Below are 19,160 nucleotides of genomic sequence, written 5' to 3' on the forward strand. Positions count from 1 at the left end.
TGAATTGGAACGCCGACTGCGAGCCAGGCCTAATCGCCCGACCTCACTAATGCTTGTGAGTAAATGGAAGCAAGGCCCCGCAGCAATGTTCCAACATCTAGTGGAAAGCCTTCCCAGAAGAGGGGAGGCTGTTACAGCAGCAAAGGGGACCCTACTCCATATTAACGGCCATGATTTTGGAATGAGATGTTCGACGAGCAGGTGTCCACATACTTTTGGTCCTGTAGTGTATGTGTGCGCATGGGTGCATGTTGCGTAAACGCCTACATTTGTTTAGGGTGAACAGTAAAATGATGTACATGATGTCAGAGCTCAGGGTCTGGGCTTCACAGCTCCGTACGGGTTTTGACTGACAGCCGGTCAGAGCTCAGGGTCTGGGCTTCACAGCTCTGTATGGGTTTTGACTGACAGCCGGTCAGAGCTCAGGGTCTGGGCTTCACAGCTCTGTATGGGTTTTGACTGATAGCCGGTCAGAGCTCAGGGTCTGTTCTTCACAGCTCCGTATGGGTTTTGACTGACAGCCGGTCAGAGCTCAGGGTCTGGGCTTCACAGCTCCGTACGGGTTTTGACTGACAGCCGGTCAGAGCTCAGGGTCTGGGCTTCACAGCTCTGTATGGGTTTTGACTGACAGCCGGTCAGAGCTCAGGGTTTGGGCTTCACAGCTCCGTATGGGTTTTGACTGACAGCCGGTCAGAGCTCAGGGTCTGGGCTTCACAGCTCTGTATGGGTTTTGACTGACAGCCGGTCAGAGCTCAGGGTCTGTGCTTCACAGCTCCGTATGGGTTTTGACTGAAAGCCGGTCAGAGCTCAGGGTCTGTGCTTCACAGCTCCGTATGGGTTTTGACTGAAAGCCGGTCAGAGCTCAGGGTCTGGGCTTCACAGCTCCGTATGGGTTTTGACTGACAGCCGGTCAGAGCTCAGGGTCTGGGCTTCACAGCTCCGTATGGGTTTTGACTGACAGCCGGTCAGAGCTCAGGGTCTGGGCTTCACAGCTCCGTATGGGTTTTTGACTGACAGCCGGTCAGAGCTCAGGGTCTGGGCTTCACAGCTCCGTATGGGTTTTGACTGACAGCCGGTCAGAGCTCAGGGTCTGGGCTTCACAGCTCTGTATGGGTTTTGACTGACAGCCGGTCAGAGCTCAGGGTCTGGGCTTCACAGCTCCGTATGGGTTTTTGACTGACAGCCGGTCAGAGCTCAGGGTCTGGGCTTCACAGCTCCGTATGGGTTTTGACTGACAGCCGGTCAGAGTTCAGGGTCTGGGCTTCACAGCTCTGTATGGGTTTTGACTGACAGCCGGTCAGAGCTCAGGGTCTGGGCTTCACAGCTCCGTATGGGTTTTGACTGACAGCCGGTCTTAACTTCAGCACCTCGCGTGGCAAGAAGATGACCTCATCCCTCCCTCTAATTGAGAAACTTTTGCAAATGTTTTGTTATCTGAGTGAGGGAAATGCTGTAAATTAAGAGGACTCAATGTATTTTGAAAGATAAGACCTTGAGGATTATAATAAATACAACTTTGATGTCATACAAAATGTGCACTTCACATCCCGAATCATAAAACTCATGTAATATACAGTGTCAACGTTTATGATCACTATGTTTGATGTACAGTTACTAGATGACATGGCGTTGTACCCCGGGTTGTTCTGAACACAAACAGCCTTTGTTTGTTTATTGTGAAGAAGATTCGCTGCTGCACAAGCACCTGAATGCAATCATGACTCCTTTCTATGCGCACCAAAATTATCTGTTTCCCTGAATTGCATTGTGAAAGCATAACACTGTAATATTGTATTTTATAATTAGCTAGTCATGTTGACAATAGAACAAGCTTTCAAATGATGCCCACCTGACCCAGATTACGATTTGTAACGGACCATTTTAATTGCGGAAACAACAACATCTCTTCAGCAGGTCCTATGATTGAGTGTAGTCTGACCCAGGGGTGTGAAGGTGAACGGAAAGGCACTGGAGCGACAAACCGCCTCTGCTGTCTCTGCCTGGCCGGTTCCCCTCTCTCCACTGGGATTCTCTGCCTCTAACTTTATTACGGGGGCTGAGTCACTGGCGCTCTTCCATGCCGTCCCTAAGAGGGGTGCGTTACTGACGTAAACTTTCTGTCCGGGTTGGCGCCCCCCTCGGGTTCGTGCCGTGGGGGAGATCTTCGTGGGCTATACTCCCCTGAGCCTTGTCTCAGGATAGTAAGTTGGTGGTTGAAGACATCCCTCTAGTGGTGTGGGGCCTGTGCTTTGACAAAGTGGGTGGGGTTATATCCTGCCTGGTTGGCCCTGTCCGGGGGTATCGTTGAACGGGGCCACAGTGGCTCCCGACCCCTCCTGTCTCAGCCTCCAGTAGTTATGATGCAATAGTTTGTGTCGGGGGGCTAGGGTCTCTCTCCCTCCCCTCCCTACCTCTCTACCGCCCTCCCTCCCTGACCACGGACCATGCCTCAGGACTACCTGGCCTGATGACTCCTTGATGTCCCCAGTCCACCTGGTTGTGCTGCTGCTCCAGTTTCAACTGTCCTGCCTGCGGCCATGGAACCATGACCTATTCACCGGACGTGCTGTTTCGACTCTCTCTCTCTACCGCACCTGCTGACTCTGAATGATCAGCTATGAAAAGCCAACTGACATTGACTCCTGAGGTGCTGACCTGTGCTGACCTCACAACCACTGTGATTATTATTATTTGACCCTGTTGGTCATCGATGAACGTTTGAACATCTTGGCCATGTTCTGTTATAATCTCCACCCGGCACAGCCAGAAGAGGACTGGCCACCCCTCATAGCCTTGTTCCTCTCTAGGATTGTTCATAGGTTCATGCCTTTCGAGGGAGTTTTTCCTAGCCACCGTGCTTCTACATCTGCGTTGCTTGCTGGTTGGGCTTTTAGGCTGAGTTTCTGTATACGCACTTTGTGACATCTGCTGATGTAAAAAGGGCTTTATAAATACATTGGATTGATTGAAAAGTAAGGGCTGTATTTTCGGCTGTTATTAAAGCATGTTAGTTTGCAATTTCAGGTACATCAAATCTGGGCAGAGAGACTGAAAAACAACATCTCAAGGCCATCAGACTGTTAAATAGCCATCACTGTCCGGCTTCCACCCGGTTACGCAACCCTGCACCTTAGAGGCTGCTGCCCTATATACAGTGGGGCAAAAAAGTATTTAGTCAGCCACCAATTGTGCAAGTTCTCCCACTTAAAAAGATGAGAGAGGCCTGTAATTTTCATCATAGGTACACTTCAACTATGACAGACAAAATGAGAAAAAAAATCCAGAAAATCACATTGTAGGATTTTTAATGAATTTATTTGCAAATTATGGTGGAAAATAAGTATTTGGTCACCTACAAACAAGCAAGATTTCTGGCTCTCACAGACCTGTAACTTCTTCTTTAAGAGGCTCCTCTGTCCTCAACTCGTTACCTGTATTAATGGCACCTGTTTGAACTTGTTAGTATAAAAGTTTGTTTTAGGTTTGTTAAAATAGAGCCTTTAGATTTACCATTGTGTTAGGTTTGTTAAAATAGAGCCCTTAGATTTACCATTGTTTTAGGTTTGTTAAAATAGAGCCCTTAGATTTACCATTGTTTTAGGTTTGTTAAAATAGAGCCATTAAATTTACCATTGTGTTAGGTTTGTTAAAATAGAGCCCTTAGATTTACCATTGTGTTAGGTTTGTTAAAATAGAGCCATTATATTTACCATTGTGTTTGTTTGTTAAAATAGAGCCTTTAGATTTACCATTGTGTTAGGTTTGTTAAAATAGAGCCCTTAGATTTACCATTGTTTTAGGTTTGTTAAAATAGAGCCCTTAGATTTACCATTGTGTTAGGTTTGTTAAAATAGAGCCCTTAGATTTACCATTGTGTTAGGTTTGTTAAAATAGAGCCATTAAATTTACCATTGTGTTAGGTTTGTTAAAATAGAGCCCTTAGATTTACCATTGTGTTAGGTTTGTTAAAATAGAGCCATTATATTTACCATTGTGTTTGTTTGTTAAAATAGAGCCCTTAGATTTACCATTGTTTTAGGTTTGTTAAAATAGAGCCATTATATTTACCATTGTGTTTGTTTGTTAAAACTTCTTGACGCACGGATCCCTTTAGCGGGATCATTTTCACCAACAACCGCTGAATTGCAGAGCGCCAAATACAAAAAAAATAGCTAAAAATATTTATAATCATGAAATCACAAGTGCAATATAGCAAAACACAGTTTAGCTTGTTGTTAATCCACCTGTCGTGACAGATTTTGAAAATATGCTTTACAGCGAAAGCAATCCAAGCATTTGTGTGAGTTTATCGATCACTAGAGAAAACATTAAGAACACCTAGCAGCCATGAAGATTGGTCACGAAAGCCAGAAAAGCAATACAATTAATCGCTTACCTTTGATGATCTTCGGATGTTTGCACTCACGAGACTCCCAGTTACACAACAAATGTTCCTTTTGTTCGATAAAGATTATTTTTATATAAAAAACTCAATTTGTTTGGCGCGTTATGTTCAGTATTCCACAGTCTTAGGCAGGTCATCAAGGCTTGACAAATAGTATCCGTAAAGTTCGTAGAAACATGTCAAACGTTTTTAATAATCAATCCTCAGGTTGTTTTTAACATCAATAATCGATAATATTTCAACCGGACTGTAAACTATTCAATACTGGAGAGAAAGAAAATGTCGCGCGCATCAACTAATGGAGGGACATCCGTGTATCCACTGACGCATTTTGATAAATCTCGCTCATTTTTCAAAATAAAAGCTTGAAACTATGTCTAAAGACTGTTCACACCCTGAGGAAGCCACGGGAAAAGGAATCTGGTTGATATCCCTTTAAATGGACGAAAGGCAGGCAATGGAATAGTGATTTTTCAAAATAAGAGTCACTTCCTGGTTGGATTTCCTCAGGTTTTCGCCTGCAAAATCAGTTCTGTTATACTCACAGACAATATTTTGACAGTTTTGGAAACTTTAGAGTGTTTTCTATCCTACTCTGTCAATTATATGCATATTCTAGCATCTGGACCTGAGAAATAGGCAGCTTACAATGGGAACGTTATTTTTCCAAACATAAAAATTCTGCCCCTTAGCTTCAAGAGGTTTTAAAATAGAGCCCTTAGATTTACCATTGCGTTAGGTTTGTTAAAATAGAGCCCCAATTGTGTGATGGCGAGGGTGCAGGGTTGTGTTCCAAACAAAACAACTACAAGTGTGCTTGCTCTAGTTCCTCAACGGCACAACTAGGAGAGCATAAAACAGCTCCTTATAGTTGAAGACACTTTGTAGAGGTGTGTGGCCACATGGAGACACCAGTTAGTCCTCTCACTCAAACCCTTGTAAGAAATGTTTGTCTTATGTTTCACCTACCCACATTTTCCCAGGAATATTCTTATCATGCTACTGAATGTATCCAGGGTATTGTCAGATTTCGTTATCAACAAATGTAGCAAAAAGTTCAGTAAATGTAAAATGCACATTAAATCAACAGTGTAATGTTTGGATTCAGTCTTGTGTCAGGTGAACTGTTGTGTCCTCACCTTTGGATTCATAACTTTCCCATAATCTTCAAACTGTTCCCTTTCAATTGCTACCATGGTTATGCATCTGCTTTTCATATTTCTTCTGTTACAAACAGTTCAATTTAGCCCTATCCATATAGGACAATTCCCATGAGTGTAAAGGGTTATTAAGGGCTTCCACTTCCCATTAAGAGGATATGGAGGATTCAATTGCTTTGCTTTAAAATGGCCTCTTTCCTTTCAAAACAAAAGGTTATTCAATTAAGGTTGTAAAACACATTTTCCCCTTTTGCTGACCCTGGGAGAGCAGAGCAGATCAAATAAGATCATTTCCCCTTTTATAGGGCTGTGTCTAGATGGTTGGAGTCATAGAATTAGAATTACTAGAACAGGTATTCCCATTCAAGTCAATGTTCTGTGATGGGTGGACTGGCGGCTGTAGTCTGGGAAAGTCTCTCCTATGGACTGATTCTCAGGTTCTATGGTGGGGTCATTCAATGCCTGCGGCCTGAGGCTCGGCAGATCTGAATGAATGTCTGACGTCCATCAGACCCCATGAAATAGCTGCACACAAACACAGTAAGTTCAAACGCATGTGGAGTTTAACTCTGAACTCCTTAGGCTGGTTTTGAAGAACCACTAAGAAACATACACTGTGTTCACCAATATTTTAAACTGAAACCATCTGAAGTGAAAAATATGTAAAGTAAGAAATAGTGAGAGCAAGAGTGCTATGTGGGGTGGCCTAATAAGACACTGGGAGAATGAGAGTGGACTTATACAAGTACTTACCATCGGACTAGAAGGCCGTGCTCCAGGAAGTTCTTGAGGTTGGGCAGGGTCTGACGGAGGTCTGGAGTGGACAGGCCATGCTGGTATCTCAGCTGGGAAGGAAAAACAAAGCATACATTAGCAGCGGACAGAGCATTCTTTACCATATCATATTGAACCGTACCATAACCAAGCATATCGCTTTTATTCATCCATTCCCATGTTTCTCTAGTTTTTGATGTCTCTGGACAAGGCAGAGAATTACAACCCTACAGGGAGACTAAAGCATATCTGAAGCATTCTAACTTCTCCCTTTGGACTATTCTTTACATAATGGTTATCATCATTCCATGCTAACAGACGTCTGTGCTAATGTGGAAAGGTGTGTGGAGAGGCAGATGAAACGTGGGCGGTGAGAAGGCAGAATGCCGAACATCTGGAAGAGATGGGGTAAAACTACAGAGAGCAACCTCTCCCTCTCTCCATTTCCCTCTCTCTGTCGCTCTATAGCTCTCTCCATGTAACCCAGATCCCCATTGGCTTGATGACGCTCCTTCTCGCCAGTCCTCTAACCTCCCTCTCTCCAGTCCTCTAACCTCCCTCTCTCCAGTCCTCTAACCTCCCTCTCTCCAGTCCTCTAACCTCCCTCTCTCCAGTCCTCTAACCTCCCTCTCTCCAGTCCTCTAACCTCCCTCTCTCCAGTCCTCTAACCTCCCTCTCTCCAGTCCTCTAACCTCCCTCTCTCCAGTCCTCTAACCTCCCTCTCGCCAGTCCTCTAACCTCCCTCTCGCCAGTCCTCTAACCTCCCTCTCGCCAGTCCTCTAACCTGACTCTCGCCAGTCCTCTAACCTCCCTCTCGCCAGTCCTCTAACCTCCCTCTCGCCAGTCCTCTAACCTCCCTCTCGCCAGTCCTCTAACCTCCCTCTCTCCAGTCCTCTAACCTCCCTCTCGCCAGTCCTCTAACCTCCCTCTCTCCAGTCCTCTAACCTCCCTCTCGCCAGTCCTCTAACCTCCCTCTCGCCAGTCCTCTAACCTCCCTCTCGCCAGTCCTCTAACCTCCCTCTCGCCAGTCCTCTAACCTCCCTCTCGCCAGTCCTCTAACCTCCCTCTCTCCAGTCCTCTAACCTCCCTCTCGCCAGTCCTCTAACCTCCCTCTCTCCAGTCCTCTAACCTCCCTCTCTCCAGTCCTCTAACCTCCCTCTCTCCAGTCCTCTAACCTCCCTCTCTCCAGTCCTCTAACCTCCCTCTCTCCAGTCCTCTAACCTCCCTCTCTCCAGTCCTCTAACCTCCCTCTCGCCAGTCCTCTAACCTCCCTCTCTCCAGTCCTCTAACCTCCCTCTCGCCAGTCCTCTAACCTCCCTCTCGCCAGTCCTCTAACCTCCCTCTCGCTAGTCCTCTAACCTCCCTCTCGCCAGTCCTCTAACCTCCCTCTCTCCAGTCCTCTAACCTCCCTCTCGCCAGTCCTCTAACCTCCCTCTCGCCAGTCCTCCATTCATCCGTCATAAAATCAACGTCAACTTACGACTGACAGGGACGTGAGCCAAAGTCAGAGTGGACAGGTTGTTCAATTTGCAGCTGTAATGACATCACTATATACAGTATATGACAGAAGACAGCATCACACCAAGGCAGTCAGGGAGGGAGAGCAGTCCAAGCCACCCCTGCTGTCCTCAGGTTAAAATAAACAATCTTGTATCTCTCCCCAACAGCAGAGCAGCAACATGCACCATGTCAGTCATATAACTCACTAGGCCCTGTGTCAGACACTCACCGGTCAGTCTACATCTGTTCTCTCTACATTATACTGCGACACCCATTCTCCTCTACACACCGCCATAACCTGGATCCATCCCGCTCTCCCTCCCTGGCTATCCCTCGCTCCACGCCTTACACTACAGTGATTGATGAAGCACATGTGATTCTAATTAGGCCAGACACAGTACCAGTGTATTGCTCCCAACAGTCCTACACTCACCCATTACATACCACTGCAAACCGATCATACACCATAGACTATATACACACCATAGACCATATATATATATATATATATATATATATATATATATATGAAAACGCTGGGGAGAAGTACAACGATAACAGAGGAATTACAGAGAAGTAAATGTTGGAGCCCCGGGGGCCAAAGGTCATATTTCCCAGTTTGTGTTTATAGTTAGAGGAAAATAATGGTTTTCTGGGATCAGCAGTCATGTCAACACATTCATTGAAGTCTGTTTTTTGTGGCCTGGGCTGTAATATTCTGTCAGGACTGTAATGCTGTATGGTGGTTCTAGTAAAGCTTGACTAATGGCATGAGGAGTGGCATAAGCATTAACACATGGGACCCTGCTGCCACTGCTAGAGCACACAGTACAGCAGGGTGTGTGTGAGAGAGTGCATGTGTGTGAGAGCGGATCTATGCGTGTGTGACAGAGTGTGTGTGTCAGCACGTATACAGTACATATGCACGAATGCTCATGCCCATGTGTATCTTTGGCTCGGTATACCCCTCTCTCCCCTCTGGGGGACCCATGGAACCAGAGTTATCTATGGTATCTGCACAGACCTCCCGATCTCTGTGGTAGGTTTTGTGTTTGACCAAAAGCAGCACAGATTGAGCCAGGCAGGGAGAGGCGTACAGTATGTAGCTCCAAACCCCTGTTGGTGATACTAGAACAACACTGGGATCCATTCATGGTTTTAGTAAAACTTTGGGTCTGACCAAATGACGGTGTAGCGCTGTCCACAAGGCAGACCAAAAGGAATCGGTTTTGAAATGGTCGGCCAAGTTCAATATTTCCTGTTTTAAAACCCAGAAAGAATATAGCTACGTTTGGCAGGGGGCCTTGAATGTTCTCTCTCCCCCCTAAGAGGAAAATAAAATAAAACAACTCAACAGCTAACACTGAAGATACTGATGAGATATAAGCATAGAGTAAATGTTATGTTTCGAGCGTAGGTAAACTTATTTTGATCAGCCATATTACTGAGTCAAGGACAACAAACTCATGGCCAAGCTACAAGGCTCAGCAAAACACCTTTTTAATCCTCACTCTTTGTTAGTGACTGAGTGGGACTCGGCTCAGAGGTACTCGTGATGTGAGCTTTCTGACATGCTATTGTGTGTGTGAGCATGAATGCATGTACGTGTGACCGCTATCATTTCCCCCCAGGCTGTGTTGAAACCCTGCCAAGTGTGCAGCACAGAAATGGGATAGGGGCAACGACAGAGTGAGGGGTGACATCACTGGATTGTTGCGCACACACTATTGTTGGGGTAATTGTTAGGGGGATAAAGAGAAGAGGATCCTGAGTGTGTGAATGCTCAGAGGACTGAGAGATGACTCTCCTGGAACCTGGACAAAAGTATGTGTCTTACTGCTGAAGCCTCCAGGAAAGATACAAGATAGGGAGCAGCCATTCCAGCAGTACTTCTCTCTACAAGTTCCATCATGCTCACACAGGTCTGTGCCAACTCTCTGCCAATGGGCACTACACACAACACTTGACCAACAAGTGTTGTGTTGGACCAACAAGTGTCTGGTTGGCACCAGCCCTGATATGGCCCGCCTCCATGTCATAGTGTCTACCTAAACCTTAGAAATGTAATCTGTGCCACGTCTTTAAGACCATGTGTGGTAGGCTAGTTGCAATGTGCTTTGTTGTCTCTGGAGTCTGGACTGAGGTGTGGAGGACTCCGGCTGTCTGTTGAGGAGGCGCGTGCTTGCCATGGACTGGTTTCCCTGCTGTTCATTTACATTAAGTTATTCCGCAGAGCACCGAATCATATGTGTGTGCCTGTGTGTGTGTGCGTGGACGCTTCTTGGCTCTGAACTTGGAGGGGGAAGGATTACATCCTGGCCCTTCACTGCTGTCTAAGCAAACAACTGCCCTTCCCCCCTCCTCCTTCTTTTCACCCTCTACTGAGGGACAAATAGAAAAACATTCAATGTTCTGGCCACATAAAGAGCGTTGGGAAAACATAACAGGGAAGCTGTGAGTGTGAAAGAGAGAAATGTGAGGCAGCTTTGTCTGACATGAAGCTGGATGTCGCTTTCAATTAAAAGCAACAACACAGGCTTGAACACAGAGAGAAGCAAACCGCTTAGAGGGAGGGAGGGAGGGAGGGTCTGGCTTGTTAAATACACCAGTTGTTTAGGAAACTGACAAGGAGAGAAATAAACTCTGATTTTGTTCTCCTATGATACTCAAATCACATGGTGTGTTTCATTTTGGATTAAATGAGAGGGTTGACTGATTAAAAGGTAAATAAATATTATCGTAAACATGAACATTTCCAGCTCAACAACTAATTAGCACATTTCTAAGTCATACAAATAGCTCATATGAGTACAACATACAGTACCAGTCAAAAGTTTGGACACACCTACTCATTCAAGAGTTTTTCTTTATTTTACTATTTTCTACATTGTAGAATAATAGTGAAGACATCAAACATATGAAACAACACATATGGAATCATGTAGTAACCAAAAAAGTGTTAAACAAATCAAAATATATTTGAGATTCTTCAAAGTAGCCACCCTTTGCCTTGATGACAGCTTTGCACACTCTTGGCATTCTCTCAACCAGCTTCATGAGGAATGCTTTTCCAACTGTTTTGAAAGAGTTTCCAAATATGCTGAGCACTTGTTGGCTGCTTTTCCTTCACTCTGCTGTTCAACTCATCCCAAACCATCTCAATTGGGTGGAGTTTGGATGATTGTGAAAGCAAGGTCATCTGATGCAGCACTCCATCACTCTCCTTATTGGTCAAATAGCCGTTACACAGCCTGGAGGTGTGTTGGTTCATTGTCCTGTTGAAAAACAAATGATAGCACCACTAAGCGCAAACCAGATGGGATGGCGAATCGCTGCAGAATGCTGTGGTAGCCATGCTGGTTAAGTGTGCCTTGAATTCTAAATAAATCACTGACAGTGCCACCAGTAAAGCACCTCCACACATCCTCCTCCATGCTTCACGGTGGGAACCACACATGCGGAGATCATCTGTTCACCTACTCTGCATCTCACAAAGGCACGGCGGTTGGAACCAAAAATCTCAAATTTGGACTTGCTCTTGGTTCTTGTCCCAAGCAAGTCTCTTCTTATTATTGGTGTCTTTTCGTAGTGGTTTCTTTGCAGCAATTCAACCACGAAGGCCTGATTCACACAGTCTCCTCTGAACAGTTGATGTTGAGATGTGTCTGTTATTTGAACTCTGTGAAGCATTTACTTGGGCTGCAATTTCTGAGGCTGGTAACTCAAACGAACTTATCCTCTGCAGCAGAGGAAACTCTGGGTCTTCCTTTCCTGTGGCGGTCCTCATGAGAACCAGTTTCATCATGGTTCTCGGCCTGTCCCCATCCTGTCATCATAGCGCTGACTGACCTTCATGTCTTAAAGTAATGATGGACTGTTGTTTCTCTTTGCTTATTTGAGCTGTTCTTGCCATAATATGTACTTGGTCTTTTACCAAATAGAGATATCTTTTGTATACCACCCTTACCTTGTCACAACACAACTGATTGGCTCAAACGCATTAAGAATGAAAGAAATTCCACAAATTAACAGGGCACACCTGTTAATTGAAATGCATTCGAGGTGACTACCTCATGAAGCTGGTTGAGAGAATGCCAAGAGTGTGCAAATCTGTCATCAAGGCAAAGGGTGGCTACTTTGAAGAATCTCAAATATATTTAGATTTGTTTAACACTTTTTTGGTTACTACATGATTCCATATGTGTTATTTCATAGTTTTGATGTCTTCACTATCATTCTACAATATATAAAATAGTAAAAATAAAGAAAAACCCTAGAATGAGTAGGTGTGTCCAAAATTCTGACTGTAGGTCAGCCTGTCATTTCACATTTTCGGCTGGCCGCACCCATAGGGGGAGGGTTATTTCACATGACGTGATGCTAGCTGGGGGCCTGACAAACAGATCCAGCACAGCTCCTCTCACAGACCTTTGAGTCTGTCCCCTCCCTGTCATTCAGACACCTGCATTTAGCCACTTCACAGACTCCTGTATAGAGCACTGGTAGAACACAGGAAGCTGTCTTAGTGTTTTGATACCGCCTGAGGGCTGGGCATGATGTGTTGCAGTGTGTTGCAGGATGTGTGAATGGAGCTCTAACCACGACTAGAGGAGTCAAAGACACCTCCCAGTCCCATCCACCACAGTAGGGCCTAAGAGCCAGAGGAATGTAGTGTCTGTGTACAGCTCAGCTACTTCAATCCAACCGGGCCCAACAAAATGCACTTCAGCTGAATAAAGCATCCCAACCCGCTGGTTTACATGCCACCCATCACTTTGTGAGGCGCTGTTTGTTTTCAACTCAGGCTCTGCCGCAGCGATGTAAACATCCCGGCTTATGCCATGTCTTATTGTTTACGTTGTTTTTGTCACAGCCAATCATCCTCAAATCTGAGAATGCCTTGGCGGGGGCCTCTTGCCAGTTCTGAGGTTAATTGCTGGCGACCTTCCTTACCAGAGCCGTCGGGCCGGGCCGGCCTTTATAATGGAGTGCTCCTATTCACCATGAGATCATTTGACACGCCGTTTGTCCGCACAGAAGTCACAACGGTTCAAGCGGTTATTAGAATCACCTGACAAGTGGTGTGCCTAGACGTCCACCAGGGATGGGGAGCAGACTCACTACAGGAAACCTGTAATGTGGTTCATCAGGAGGGTTATTTTCACGTCACAAGGTTATAGAGACTCAACCTTCTCATTCACAACGGAAATTGTTAAAAGGTTATAAAAACTATTCGAATAAATGCAACAGCTGGACAATGGATGAAGATACTCAACTTTTTATTTTATTTTTTATAATCCATCAGATATTGAAGGAATTATAGCACAAAATGTTTACCGGCACGGACAAATTATGAATGGAGTACAGGGATTTGTGTGTGAATTCAGGGATGTATTTATTGTCAAATTCATTTTTTTAATGTACTCATACATTTTCTTATTGTAGGCTGTATTTAAAAAAAGATTCTGTTAAAATAAAGAAAATGATATGTGCCTCATTTACATAAATACAGCAGGTGTATCTGCATACAGAATATTAATGAATTAACATAAATGGGTGGAACAGGGCTGCAACTACCAAACACTTTGTCTACCCTGCCTGCTCTGTCTACCCTGCCTGCTCTGTCTACCCTGCCTGCTCTGTCTACCCTGCCTGCTCTGTCTACCCTGCCTGCTCTGTCTACCCTGCCTGCTCTGTCTACCCTGCCTGCTCTGTCTACCCTGCCTGCTCTGTCCACCCTGCCTGCTCTGTCCACCCTGCCTGCTCTGTCCACCCTGCCTGCTCTGTCTACCCTGCCTGCTCTGTCTACCCTGCCTGCTCTGTCTACCCTGCCTGCTCTGTCTACCCTGCCTGCTCTGTCTACCCTGCCTGCTCTGTCTACCCTGCCTGCTCTGTCTACCCTGCCTGCTCTGTCTACCCTGCCTGCTCTGTCCACCCTGCCTGCTCTGTCCACCCTGCCTGCTCTGTCCACCCTGCCTGCTCTGTCTACCCTGCCTGCTCTGTCTACCCTGCCTGCTCTGTCCACCCTGCCTGCTCTGTCCACCCTACCTGCTCTGTCCACCCTACCTGCTCTGTCCACCCTGCCTGCTCTGTCCACCCTGCCTGCTCTGTCCACCCTGCCTGCTCTGTCCACCCTGCCTGCTCTGTCTACCCTGCCTGCTCTGTCTACCCTGCCTGCTCTGTCTACCCTGCCTGCTCTGTCCACCCTGCCTGCTCTGTCCACCCTGCCTGCTCTGTCCACCTTGCCTGCTCTGTCCACCCTACCTGCTCTGTCCACCCTACCTCCTCTGTCCACCCTACCTGCTCTGTCTACCCTACCTGCTCTTTCTACCCTACCTGCTCTGTCCACCCTACCTGCTCTGTCCACCCTACCTGCTCTGTCCACCCTGCATGCTCTGTCTACCCTACCTGCTCTGTCTAGACTGCCCCATGAACTACTGTTGTCATATTCTCTTGCATAATTCAACATGTGTGTCAATTGCAGGACACCTTCCGATGAAAAATCTACAGTTGAAGTCGGAAGTTTACATACACCTCAACCAAATACATTTAAACACCTAGTAAACATTCCCTGTCTTAGGTCAGTTAGGATCACCACTTTATTTTAAGAATGTGAAATGACAGAATAATAGTAGAGAATTATTTATTTCAGCTTTAATTTCTTTCATCACATTTCCAGTGGGTCAGAAGTTTACATACACTCAGTTAGTATTTGGTAGCATTACCTTTCAATTGTTTAACTTGAGTCAAACGTTTTGGGTAGCCTTCCACAAGCTTCCCACAATAAGTTGGGTGAATTTTGGCCCATTCCTCCTGACAGAGCTGGAGTAACTGAGTCAGGTTTGTAGGCCTCCTGTCTCGCACACGCTTTTTCAGTTCTGCCCACAAATCTTCTATGGGATTGAGGTCAGGGAATTGTGATGGCCACTCCAATACCTTGACTTTGTTGTCCTTAAGCCATTTTTCCACAACTTTGGAAGTATGCTTCCTGACTTATGTCTTGAGATGTTGCTTCAATATATCCACATAATTTTCCTGCCTCATGATGTCGTCTATTTTGTGAAGTGCACCAGTCCCTCCTGCAGCAAAGCACCCCCACAACATGATGCTGCCACCCCCGTGCTTCGCGGTTGGGATGGTGTTCTTCGGCATGCAAGCCTCCCCCTTTTTCCTCCAAACATAACAATGGTCATGATGGCCAAACAGTTCTATTTTTGTTTCATCAGACCAGAGGACATTTCTCCAAAAAGTACGATATTTGTCCCCATGTGCAGTTGCAAACCGTAGTCTGGCTTTTTTATGGCAGTTTTGGAGCAGTGGCTTCTTCCTTGCTGAGCGGCCTTTCAGGTTATGTCGATATAGGACTCATTTTTACTGTGGATATAGATACTTTTGTTCCTCCAGTACCTTCACAAGGTCCTTTGCTGTTGTTCTAGGATTGATTTGCAATTTTCGCACCAAGTACGTTCACCTCTAGGAGACAGAACGCGTCTCCTTCCTGAGCAGTATGACGGCTGAGTGGTCCCATGGTGTTTATACTTGCGTACTATTGTTTGTACAGATGAACGTGGTACCTTCAGGTGATTGGAAATTGCTCCCAAAGATGAACCAGACTTGTGGAGGTCTACACATTTCTTTCTTAGATATTGGCTGATTTCTTTTGATTTTCCTATGATGTCAAGCAAAGGGTCACTGAGTTTGAAATAGGCCTTGAAATACATCCACATGTACACCTCCAATTGACTCAAATGATGTCAATTAGCATATCAGAAGCTTCTAAAGCCATGACATCATTTTCTGGAATTTTCCGAGCTATTTAAAGGCACAGTCAACTTAGTGTATGTAAACTTCTGACCCACTGGAATTGTGATACAGTGAATTATAAGTGAAATAATCTTTCTGTAAACAATTATTGAAAAATTATTTGTGTCATGCACAAAGTAGATGTCCTAACCGACTTGCCAAAACTACAGTTTAACAAGCAATTTGTGGAGTGGTTGAAAAACGAGTTTTAATGACTCCAACCTAAGTGTATGTAAACTTCCGACTTCAACTGTACATGCTTGGCTCTAGATTAAATTGATCTAAAAATACTTTACATTGTTTGCAAAATCAGAGATAATATCAATAGAATCTGAGCGTTTATTTAGGGAATTTGCTTTCATTTCGGCGCCTCTAATTTGTAAACATTTCAATTGTATTAAATTATTTACTATTTTCAATTCCACAAAAAATGTACCCCCATCAAAATAAAGTTATCTTTCTTCTCTTTCTTGTGATGTAAGTGTTGAGATGGTGTGTTAAATAAAAGATTTAAGTGACAAGTGGATTTTGCTCCCCTCAAACAAGGGAAATAGATGGCTGAAAAAGACAGATCCTCAGGTGGGAGGGGCATGCGTGTTGCTACTCTCATTACCCTCTGGATGTCAGTTGACTGGATGTCAGTTGACTGGATGTCAGTTGACTGGATGTCAGTTGACTGGATGTCAGTTGACTGGATGTCAGTTGACTGGATGTCAGTTGACTCCACCATCGACAATTAGGCCTACTCATGAATTCCAATCAGAATAGTACTAAATACTAATCCTGATGGTAAAATCTGGGGTTCTGTCCCCTATGGTAAACATTAAAATAGTATTAGTGTTTCTCATAATACATGAGGGAGACTAGGCTTAGTTCTTTTCAACTCCCTAAGGACAGCAATCAGGGGCCCTCAGTTGGCTCGACTTTCACCCACTTTAGAGGGGCCCTAGCAGGTGTGGCCTCCCAGGCCAGTCCCAGGTCAATAACAGGGCCTCCAGTAGAGGTCAGGATAATATGTAGTGGTGGTCCATATAACTCCATACGGTCTCTAATGAGAGTCCCTGGCTGTTACGGGAACAGCACTATGGCTATGGGAGAAGGCTGTCATTAACAATACTTCAAGTGCTTTTTCTTTATAAAACTGTGGCATGTGTGTTAACCATTACTGAGTTTGGTTGGGTCACTCATATAAATCTGTATCATATAACAGTAGCTAGATAATGTAGTGAAAATGCAAAAACAACTTTCCTTTATCTGAGACCATAGTAACAAAAAGAAGAGCAACATCTTCCATCTGCCACACAAATTATGACAACAAACAAGCCTTGAATGAGTAAGCAATTCATCCTTTTGGACCAGTGCCTTCCTCTCTCTTTATGCTTCATAACTTCTCCTCCTCCACAACATCAGATCCACATGTTGCGTTGATAAGCGGGCCTGTGTCCACTGCTTTCACTAGCCTGTTTCCTCTAGATTCTAGCTGACGCAGCCATAGCATATCTTAATGACCCGTGGGCGCAGACCAGACTTCTTGGAACACAGCTACGAGAATGGACCTGCTTATGTAAAACTGAATAACCAGAAACGGTTAGCAGGTTAGCGTTTTTCGTCATGAATCTTGTTCTGGAAACAGCTTTGCAGAGTCGTCACTAGCTGGCACAGCCACAAAGTAATGAAATCAGATTTTAAACCTAATGGCTAACACTAACCTTAAATTAAGAACAAAAAGCACGTTTTTATGAACTTTTACAATATAGTACATTTTTACTTTACAGCTGGCCTATCTAAGGGGAAATCGCTCAGTTCTGCCTTCAGGACAAGACTCATGACAATAAATGTCAACCTGCAAAGAACTATGGGTTATTACAGCAGAAACTATACATACCTTAGGCATCCAACTCATACATAGAGCCGTCCAGCATATAGGGGGGTGCAACTCAATATTAGGAAAGTGTTCCTAATATGTTGTACACTAAAAGCTCTGTTAAATCCGACAAGAGGCCCTGTTGAAACTGCCATCACCATTATCATGGAACGTCCTGCACCAAAATGAAGACTGAAGTTTTACAGTACATAAACAACACACGTGTTTCTGTTTATGAGGTATCGCCCCACATTTACCAAGTTCATGAAGTTCATGAAACTAGCCAAACCGAAAGAAACACTGGCCATAGGCAGCTCCTGGACCAAGCAAAATCGAGTATTTATACTGTAGATTTTTTGCATTTCCCTTCTAAGCATGAATACCCAATAACACATTCAATTGACAGATTTCTCAGCGTGTAAAGAGCTTGTTTGTACTGTAGACAACCAAATGACTCCTTGGGCCACTGTCTGCTCAGTCTGTCGGCTCACGCTAACCAAACCACAGCCCCTTCTAGTGAACACATGCCATCGGTCAATAGCACTATGATGGAGATGGTAAGTTAATTATGTCTGAAAAGCCAACGGAGCTATAGCCAAGGCGATGCCCACCAATCATTCTCCACGGCCAGGGCAGCTGGCACAGCTGTTCTCCTCTTGACCGGCCCACCACCATGGGAGCAGCCGGGGACTACATATTACCTCATTATGCTGTTTTGTTCGGTGTTCTTGATACAGGTTCTCTCACACAGCAGCAGTCTTCTCCTAGTATGGTTAAACCAGACTGAAGAGTGTAGCATTCAGTCTGGTTTAACCAAGCTATGCTAGCCTTCTGCCCCATCCAGTCGGCCATTTTCTAAGGCCTTGTAAATAGCACTGCATGCGAACCAAACCACACACCTGTATGAAGCCAGGAGGCATGACAGGTCTTAACCCAGAATGTTTTTATGAGGCGCTCAAGCATAAACAGCCTCATCAATCACTGTGAGGCACCATGGGATATGAAGTCCAGGTTAATTCATCAGTGGAGCCTCGTAATATGTGCTTCACTACTACAGACTACAGAGCATGACTGCCTGCAATGCTCTCTCTTGACTGATACCATGCATCCCTGACCGTTACCACACCAGGGTTCAAAAGGTATTTGTTTCTTTCAAATAACATAGCTGTACTCAATGAGCAATGGAACCAATGGAATAGTATCAATAGTGCAAAGCCTACCAATCTGGCAGTCTATAAGGTTGAATCAAATGCTCAAAGTACTGTTTTACCATTTTAACCCCTTAGATTTGTGGAAATTGGCCAATATGGATATGGGCACATTGAAATGTTTCTAACAGAAGAACTATAAAAAGCAAATGCATAACCATGGAAGCAATCGAAAAAGAACCCTTGAGATTATGGTGAAATGATCAGATGAAAGGTGAGGACACAACAGTTCACCTGAGACAAGACTGAATACAAACATTACACTTTTTATTTATTTATTTCACCTTTATTTAACCAGGTAAGCTAGTTGAGAACAAGTTCTCATTTACAACTGCGACCTGGCCAAGATAAAGCAAAGCAGTGCGACAAAAAACAACAACAGAGTTACACAGAGAATAAACAAGCGTACAGTCAATAACACAATAAAAAAAAAAAAATCAGTGTGT

General features: G+C 44.8%; 1 protein-coding gene across 1 annotated transcript in view; it reads right to left on the reverse strand.

Moving 5' to 3' along the window:
- Window positions 1-19,160, reverse strand: part of LOC139537441 (UV radiation resistance-associated gene protein-like) — a 142,807-nt gene that overhangs the window by 11,275 nt on the left and 112,372 nt on the right. Inside the window, exon 14 of the mRNA XM_071338726.1 lies at window positions 6,319-6,410. Coding sequence (XP_071194827.1) covers window positions 6,319-6,410 — 92 coding nt within the window. The remainder of the gene's footprint in view (window positions 1-6,318; window positions 6,411-19,160) is intronic.

The sequence above is a fragment of the Salvelinus alpinus genome, chromosome 13, assembly GCF_045679555.1.
Source record: "Salvelinus alpinus chromosome 13, SLU_Salpinus.1, whole genome shotgun sequence".
NCBI lineage: Eukaryota > Metazoa > Chordata > Actinopteri > Salmoniformes > Salmonidae > Salvelinus > Salvelinus alpinus.